Raw genomic sequence first — 9,431 nt, 5'->3', positions numbered from 1 at the left:
AAAAGTAGCCAGGACAGGAGAAAGATGTGCTCTCCTCATCCAGGAGATGTAGACGTTGGTTTGCATGCTTCACTAAGGATGCTGTGTGGAGAAACCAGATTGTTAATTATCTGTACCTCCAGATACTTAATATTGCTGACCACTTCTACAGCTGCTTCCTTGATACTGAGTGGAATATGACCATGCCTGCTTCTACTAAAATCTATGATGCTCCCCTTTCTTTTATTAACATTTGGAACTAGGTTATTTTTATTACACCAGCCCACAGAGCCTTCACCTCTTCTCTATAAGCATCTTCACTGTAGTGCTGGTTAAGATCCATCATTGCTGTGTCATCCGCATGCTTCACAATATGATTGTAACAGATTTGGCATAGCAATCGTAGGTCGTCAAGGTGAACAGTAGTGGACTCAAGACACAATCCTGTGGGGAACCTGTACTCAAAGAGATAGAGATGGAAGCTTTTCTCCCAACTCGCACAAACTTGGGCGTATCAATAAGGAAATCCAGTATCCAATGGACTTATATCCAAGTATACACTGAATATATTCACTGATAAGTTGAAACTGTTTTTTAAATGCATTTGGGATCCTAAAATACTTGATTTATTTGCAAGTACAGTATAAATTAATATGGTATTTACTGGAATTTTGTTATATTAAGAATTGGTTTTAATACTATGCTGTAAAATGTCCATACCATCCACTTGCAAATGGAAGAGCAGTTTTCCTTACTACCTTTAGCTCCTTTTTAGTTATCTTTTGGTTTCCATTGTAAACTTCTTCTGACTCATCCTATCCTTAGACTATCTACTGTTGCCCTCTCCCGATTCCTAAGAGGTCAGTAAGAGGCGTGCATAAGTGCACCAGCGTGCCTTCCGTCCCCTGTCCTAATGTTTCTTTTTTACTAGCATCATGTATATGAATATTATGATATCTTTGCATATCACCAATATATACTTGACAAAACAAATAAAAATAAATAAAAAATAAATAAATTGTCAACATTAACACATATTTATGTTTATAGCAGTCCCCTGCCTTGTTTCTTGCTGGTCTACAAAACATTCCTTCAATGTTTTTAGCAAATGTATCTTTATAATGAAATATTTATGAATTGCAGTAATCTGGGAACAAAGAACCTAGTAAAAATTCTCATCTGCAGATTTGGTATCCTTCATATATTGCTTCCTATGTGAAAAGACAGTAATTGAGAAGCATGCAAATTTGTACAGAATAAGAAATCTAATTTCCCTTAATTTCACATTATATTTTTTATACTAAATATACCCTTATCTAGAAGTAAATTACTAATTGTCTGCCTTCTATGTTTCATACTTAAAACTGGCAGTGAATTCTGATAATTTTTAAAAAGATCTCTGTATTTGGAATCTTGCAGTTTCTGTGTGAAACATTTAAAATGCTTCCCAAAACCATATATACCAGTTGCTCAGATTCCTTTTAATGGGTAAAGAAATGTGAAAACTTATTTTATTGCATATTTCTGAAATTGACCAGATCATAGCAGCATAACAGCATGAAAATTGCTTTGGTCGCGCTGACGGATGATTTCTGGCAGGCCCAGGATAGGGGTTTATCCTTTATCCTGGTGCTTCTTGACCTCTCAGCAGCTTTCCATACCATCGACCATGGTATCCTGTGCTGGCTGGAGGGGTTAGAAGTGGGAGGTACGGTTTTACAGTGGTTCACCTCCTACCTCTCCAGTCAGCTGCAGTCGGTGTTAAGTCCTTCCCTTGTGGGGTTCCTCAGTGGTCGGTGCTCTCCCGTTTAATATCTACATGAAACCACTGGGTGAGATCATCCAAGGGCATGGGGTGAATTACCATCTGTATGCTGATGATACTCAGCAATACATTTCCACCCTGTGTCCACTCAGTGAAGCAGTGGAAGTAATGTGCCAGTGTCAGATTCAACTCCCCCCACTCGCCTTCCACAAGAGTCTGAAGACTCGTCTATGCCGGCAGGCTTGGGGCCACTAGCACACTGGCCGACAAACATAATTATGTCTGTTGTTTTTGAATGGGAATGAGTGATTTTTAATATTACCATGGCTTTTAGATTAATTAATTCAATTGGATTTAGGATATTTATATTGCTTCTTTTATATTGCATAAGCCTCCCCAAGTCCTTGGAGGGGCAGCATATAAATCCAATTAATTAATAAATAATAAATAATTGGAAAGGAAATAAGTTTCTTCTGAAGTAAATATTTTAAGCTAGTATTATTCCCTAATACAGCAATGGATGTGCCAGTCCCAATTCTGCTTGTAACTTGAAATTTGCCTATAATTTATTCAAGCTTAAATATGAGCCACCTCAAAATAAAAAAAATCCATATTTAAATGCAAGAATCAAAGTCATGCATGTATGAGTTAATCAAAACTCAGAACAGTAGTCTTTGTCAAAATGAATTAAATATAGTAGACAGAAATGTGATATTTTCAGGGTTTGGCTTTATAAGGCTATCACTTCTGATGTCTGACAAGGTCTGCTAAGATTCATTGCAATTATAGTCAAAATCAACTTATCTACAGTGTGGGGAGGAGTATTTAGTCACCCACCAATTGTGCAAGTTCTCCCACTTAAAAAGATGAGAGGTCTGTATTTGACATCATCGGTAGACCTCAACTATGAGACAAAATAACAAATCCAGAAAATCACATTGTCTTAATTAGAAAGAATTTATTTGCAAATTATGATGGAAAATAAGCATTTGGTCAATAACAAGTTAATCTCCATATCGTTATATATCCTTTGTTGGCAATGATAGAGGTCAAATGCTTTCTATAAGTCTTTATAAGGTTGACACACACCATTGCTGGTATGTTGGCCTATTCCTCCATGCAGATCTCTTCTAGAGCAGTGATGCTTTGGGGCTGTTGCTGGACAACACAGACTTTCAACTCCCTCCAAAGGTTTTCTATAGGGTTGAGATCTGGAGACTGGCTAGGCCACCCCAGGATCTTGAAATGCTTCTTACAAAGCCACTCCTTCATTGCCCTGGTGTGCTTAGGATCACTGTCATGCTGAAAGACCCAGCCACATTTCATCTTCAATGCCCTTGCTGATAGGATATATGGCCCCATTCATTCTTTCATGTACATGGATAAGTTGTTCTGATCCCTTTGTAGAGAAACAGCCCCAAAGAATCATGTTACCGCGCCCATGCTTCACAGTAGATATGGTGTTCTTTGGATGCAACTCAGCATTCTTTTTCCTCCAAACACGAGTTGTGTTTCTACCACAGTTCTACTTTGGTTTCATCTAACCATGTCTCTCTCCCAATACTCTTCTGGGTCATCCAAATACTCTCTAGCAAACTTCAAACATGCCCAGAAATTTACTGGCTTAAGCAGGGGGACACGCCTGGCACTGCAGAATCTGAATCCCTGGTGGCATAGTGTGTTTCTGATGGTACCGTTAGGTTGGCCCCAGCTCTCTGCAAGTCATTCACTAGGTCCCCCCTGTATGGTTCTGTGATCATTCTTGTGATCATTTTTGTGATCATTTTGACCCCACAGGGTGAGATCTTGCATGGAGCCCCAGATCGAAGGAGATTATCAGTGGTCTTGTACGTCTTCCATTTTCTAATTATTGCTCCCACAGTTGATTTCTTCACACCAAGCTGCTTGCCTATTGCAGATTCAGTTTTCCTAGCCACAGTGCAGGGCTACAAGTTTGTTTCTGGTGCCCTTTGACAGCTCTTTGGAGCGTGACTGAAGTTGGGGACAGGTCTTCTATACTGATAACAAGTTCAAACAGGTGCCATTACTACAGGTAATGAGTGGAGGATAGAGGAACCTCTTAAAGTTGTTACAGGTCTGTGAGAGCCAGAACTCGTTTGTAGGTGACCAAATACTTATTTTCCACCATAATTTGCAAATACATTCTTTCCAAATCAGACAATGTGATTTTATGGATTTGTTTTCTTTTTCTCTCATGGTTGAGGTCTACTATGATGTCAATTACAGGCCTCTCTCATCTTTTTAAGTAGTAGAACTTGCACAACTGGTGGCTGACTAAATACTCCCCCCCACTGTATACTCCAAGCTTCACAATTATGCTTTTTCCCCCCACCAAATGAAAACCTATTTTCTTTTGGCAAAAACATCTTTATTTTCAGAGATTTCAAATTTCTTACACTAATTAAATGATTTTTTGTTACAATACAAATTGTCTAATTTTCTCATTTCTTTCAGATTCTCTGAACTTTAGTTATTTAAATCAGATGCTACTACTGTATATGCTATTCTTACCCAAGACTATTTCCTTGCAACTTCACTGTTCTTCTATAATAGTTTCATCTCCAATCCCTCTTTGCTAAAAATGCAAAAAAACCCACACCCCTCCCTCTTTGATACAATGTTTACCTATTTTCTGAATGGAATAGATTCCTTAAAAGCATATTTGGAATGAGAGGAAATATCTTAAGTTCCTAAATTAAAAATAATTTTCAGTTAAATGCTAGAGCCACATGGAATACAAAGTTAGCAGTTTCAGGTGTTAAATTGATTTTCAGAGATTTTATACATTTTTAAACTTTAAATAGTGCACGCGCTCCTAGGGAGCCTGACATATGCTTTAAACAGGATGTATACACTGACTACATTATTTCAAATTAAATTTAGAATATAAGAATATGAATAGAATTCCTCCACTGAAACGAGCAGCAAGAGATCAAACACTTCTTCTTTGTGATTTTTCTCCAAATTTCATGGCCAAGAGTAGACATTGAATTTCATTCTTATCAAAGCAAATGTCCAGGAATTAAGCCATGTTTTTGCACTTAATATTTATCTTTCTTGGGACCATTCCTTCTTCCCCAGAGTAAATTTCTTAACTATAAGAGTTAATAATGATTATAAACAATTATAATGGATTATAAAATTCAGTAACTTTAGATCATATTAATTGTAAAGTGAGAATGCAACCTGATCAAAGAATTAAGCCATTACAATTCCATACATCTCTATAAACTGCCTTGAAAGTTACATGGAATAGACTTCTGCTGTGAGTTTGTGTGCCTAAAAAGGGGAAGATTTATATAAATCCCTCAAGTACACATTCCAGTGTACAATAATGGAGAAATGTAAAAGTACATTTCCAAGTGAAGTAAAATAATCCTTCCTCTTCTTCTCCAGTAGGACCCATTTTCTATGAACAGGAGTTCTTGTATTGAGGGAACAGCTAATCATTATAAACACATTAAGCAAAATTCTACAGATCTGTTAGCTTGATCAACATCATAGAATTTGGAGTTTATTTGCAGCTCTTCAATTAGGTTTATATGTTAAAGAGAATCCAATCTGTAGGAAAATGAAAATGTACAACCCCCCCAGGCCCCATCCCCAGTCCATAGATACTAAATTTAAAGAGCAGGAGAAAGGGCAGACTTGAATCCCAATCCTATGGGTTACTTGTGTTGAAATACAAAGGATTGGGTTCCAAGTATCTAAATTGAAATTCAATTATTATTTCAACAAATGTAAAATTCAGAAGTTGTTTTTATTTAAATCTATAGCCACGTGTCCATTATATCTTCAAACTGTAATGGATAAAATGCATTCCAAGGCAAAGCTACAAGCTGGGAAGCAAATACTATGAGATTTTGTAAATAAATTTTATTTAAAGCAAACATTTACTGGTTTGTCTTCTTCCTACTGGGAATCACAGTTTAAAACATTTAATCTTTCTTACACTGTATGTCAAAAGCTCTTGAGGATTTCATAGCATAAATGAGGTAGTGAAGAAAGTCTAAAAAGGCTTAAAATGCAACAACGCAGGATCAAATTTCACAATACAGGGTTTAAGAAATATTCTCAATATAAAAATTACAAGGGTGAAGAAGTAACAAGTATGGATGAAAGAGACTGAAGAGCTAAGGAGATTAAAATTTGAATATACATTATTCATAGTGCCCATGTTAAAGTATTAAAAAGACACCCATAATTCAAATAAATGTATTCAAGTATGCAGTACAAAGTTTTGCATTACCGGCAACTAAATATTACATAGTAATTGATGCAACAGTAGTTACATTATTTTGTAACCACTAATTGGATACATGCTCAACAATTATCTAAAGCACTTTCAATGTAGCTAAAGGGCTTAAAACTTCAGATTTTTTCTGAAATGTCTGTAACCAATTAGAGCATAAACTGTGCAAGAACTGATTTTACCAAGTAGTGGATCCCTCTCAGATATGAGGATAACTTAACAAAATCTTTTAGATTTTACACCCAGTAAGCAACAGTTGCTACTGTACTGAATTTACGCTGAGGTAATTTCCATGCACTTAAGTGTCACAGCTGGTAATAATGGGACATCAGCTTGGAACAAGAACTCATCAACATTTACAACAATAATTTGATTTTTAAAAAAGGCAGGTGAATGAAAACAGTAATATGACACAGCCATAAAAATGTATACTAGTGGTTTAATTGGAGAGTGATTATTCAGATCTGAAAAAACCTCCATTTTCATTACTACAATCACAAGTACAATTCATGTAGCGCACATGACAATTATTTTATTGTCTGAGATAAGGGAGAAGTTGGTATACCAACAATTGTACTTATTTATTGCAAAGATAGTATTCCACCTGTAAAGGAAATGGCATTTTATTCACATAGCACTTTTTAAATTCAAAATGTGGCATTCTGTATGAAATGCTAATGGAAAACAGTGATACCTGTCCACTAATAACTTAAGTTTTAAAAAAAATACTTAATGTCACTATAGAAATTTTATGTATTTCAGCTCTTAAATCACTTTAATCTATATAACCATTATTAACAGCTCTGTGTGTCTATTACTGCATCAAGCCAAACATTTAAATGCACTTTCACATCAAAAGATTATTATATAAACTTTTTTATTTTCATTCCCCCTTCTGAAAGTTACTGACATTTCAGCACTCGATTGGTTTATGTCAAACTGAGGCCCATGCCATTTTCACATTGCGTGGCTGGGGTCATCCTGCCATGGTTGTTCATCCACTTCCCACCAGCACATGATTCCCCAGGCAGTGGATGGTGTTCAGGAAGTGGCTCCCAAATAAGGCCCAACGTTTAACATGAAGTGCCACTGAGGTTTCTTCCTTATCGATGCTGACACAAGGGAAAAAGTTAGGTACACTGGTTATACTTACAAGCAGCTCCAATCCTGAGTTATTTATGGTATATCTTAAACATACAAAAATGTATGTACAATCTCTCCACTTTTTGTTGTAAACATTGTCAGTATACTTTACATATCCCTTCTGTGAAACATGCAAATCATACATACAGTATAAATACACAAAAAAAATGAACACTCATTCATTCACTAAGCAACAAAAATCGTGGCTGGCGTAGTCAATTATAAATAATGCATGAGGCATTCCATACAGCTAAAAGCAGCCATTTCATCTGTTCTTAACTGTGGTTGTGGAAATACTGTGATTTTGCACCTTCTGTATCATTAGAGTATTTATAACACTATCATATGTGGAGACAGGCTCATTTACTAATCTCTTCAGAGTGAAAGATAAAGCAGCACTTAGATATATATATATATACATATTTATATATGTATAAATTACATATATCTATCTATCTATATCTATATAAAGTGGACAACAGCTGCTGGATTTGCTCTTCTTAGACGATGATGATTTTTTGTCTAATATTCTTAAATTTTTAAAAAAGGGAAAAGGAATCTAAACAACTGATTACATATTCATTCCTTGGGCACTTAACAGTGAATCCAGCATGTCGAATGTGTCTTTGTAGTCCATATGCTGGCTGTTTGTACTGTACTCGTGACTGGCATCAGGACCGTTCTCCACTGGGTTCTTGTCCAGTTTCACGAGGGTGCTGAGATGTCCGTAGCCCACCTGGTATGTGACATGGGGAGGAGGGGGTAAGGGAAGGTTAAAAACAGAGTTGAGAGAGGATACATACTGCTTAACAGAGGAAGAACTAGATGAACTACCTGAACTTTTGGAACTTTTGCTCATTTTGGAATGATGGTTGTGAGAAGCATCATTGCTGAAGAGCCTCTTTCTTGAAGAGCCGGAACTAGAGACACTGCCATCGGAGCTCAAACCAACAGGACTCCTCAGAACAGCTGGGGTTAATCCGTCACTATGTTTACTGCTGCCACTATGCTTGTGACTGCCACCGTGGTGACGGTTCATGGAATGTTCCTTGTGCTTTTCCTTGCTAACATGGGGACTCGAGTGCTTGCTTTTCCCACTTCCTTCATCGGAAGAACTATGCCTCTCCGAGGAAGAGACTTTGATTTTCATTTTCAGATCTTCTTTAGTGTTATTTTTTTCCGTGGGAGGAATGGGTATCCGCAGCTTGAGCGAGCCACTTTTGTCTTTTTTGTCTGGCATGTATTTTTCAAGTTTCTCTGCACCCCCAATAGGAATTTTCATTTTAATAGGGGAAGTTACAGAACTGCTGTTTGCAGGTTGGGATTGTGTGTGTTTTTTATAGGGAGGCTCAGATCCCATGTAGTGTTCTCTTATATCCAGTTCTAGAGTTTCTAGCTTACGTTTCTCTCTGTATTTATCCAGTGACATTTTCTGAGGCATTATCGCAGGTGCAGAGGCAATCTGTCCATGTTTGTTTCCTGCTTTGTGGCCCATAGAATACTCAGAGAGTTTGTCGGCTCGATGATGCAGTCCAGAATGTAACTGCAGCGAAGAGCTTGGTGGATAGTTGATGTTGAACTGAGCACCTGGCAACGAAGTCTCCTGTTTCTGAGAATACAATTGCTCTGTCCTCGTTTGTTCTTGGTGCTGAGGCCATTCTTGGTGTGTCGACATATTATATGAGGTACTTGGCATTCCTGCAGCTAATATTGCCATATTATCTTGACTATCTTGAACAGATATATTTCCTGAGTTCAAAGGAACTGGGGCAGGAAATGTGGACGTTGATGGTTTTTGGAAATTTGCATTTGCAGATACACCAGCAACAGCATCCACCAAAATGGAATTCTGAACCAAAGAGGATCCGAGAAGAGAGTTTTCAGATGCCTGGCCATCTCCTTTAGGTTTCCTAGCAGCCTGATTAGCCTGTAGAAGAACATATGAGTAAGTCAGCATCTATTCTCAACTGTACAATCTCCAAGGATGTTTCAAGTTCTATGTGGGTTACACAGATCTCAAAGAGAGTAGAATGCGTAAGCATAATGATTACCTACGCTATGAACAGAAAGGCTAGCATCCAAATTTGGAAAACATTATTTGTACTCTCCCATGTCATTCCATTGCTCCTCATACTCTCTTTCATACTTATCCTAAGCCCTACATTTTTGAAAACATGGGAAAATAAAGAATTTTCAAGTATCATTCGCCAGCCCTCATACTTTGGTTTGAGCACAAATCTGCTTACACAGTAAACTCTCTTTTTTAGTGAG

The 9,431-nt window shown here is 37.2% G+C and overlaps 1 protein-coding gene across 4 annotated transcripts in view; it reads right to left on the bottom strand.

Annotated features, from left to right (window-relative positions):
- Positions 1-5,626: 5,626 nt before the first annotated feature.
- The window catches only part of CCNT2 (cyclin T2), a 365,293-nt gene continuing 361,488 nt past the window's right edge, over positions 5,627-9,431 (bottom strand). For 2 of the 4 annotated variants that reach the window (XM_070731345.1, XM_070731328.1), the window contains one exon: positions 5,627-9,087. In XM_070731345.1, the coding sequence (XP_070587446.1) occupies positions 7,732-9,087 (1,356 nt within the window). In that variant the 3' untranslated portion in view covers positions 5,627-7,731. The remainder of the gene's footprint in view (positions 9,088-9,431) is intronic. The other 2 variants (XM_070731337.1, XR_011557138.1) reach the window with 2 other exon arrangements.

Source organism: Erythrolamprus reginae, chromosome 1, assembly GCF_031021105.1.
Source record: "Erythrolamprus reginae isolate rEryReg1 chromosome 1, rEryReg1.hap1, whole genome shotgun sequence".
In the NCBI taxonomy this organism is placed as follows: domain Eukaryota; kingdom Metazoa; phylum Chordata; class Lepidosauria; order Squamata; family Dipsadidae; genus Erythrolamprus; species Erythrolamprus reginae.
The sequence above is the reverse complement of the archived record's forward strand: the minus strand, read 5'-3'. Positions and strand labels throughout refer to the sequence as shown.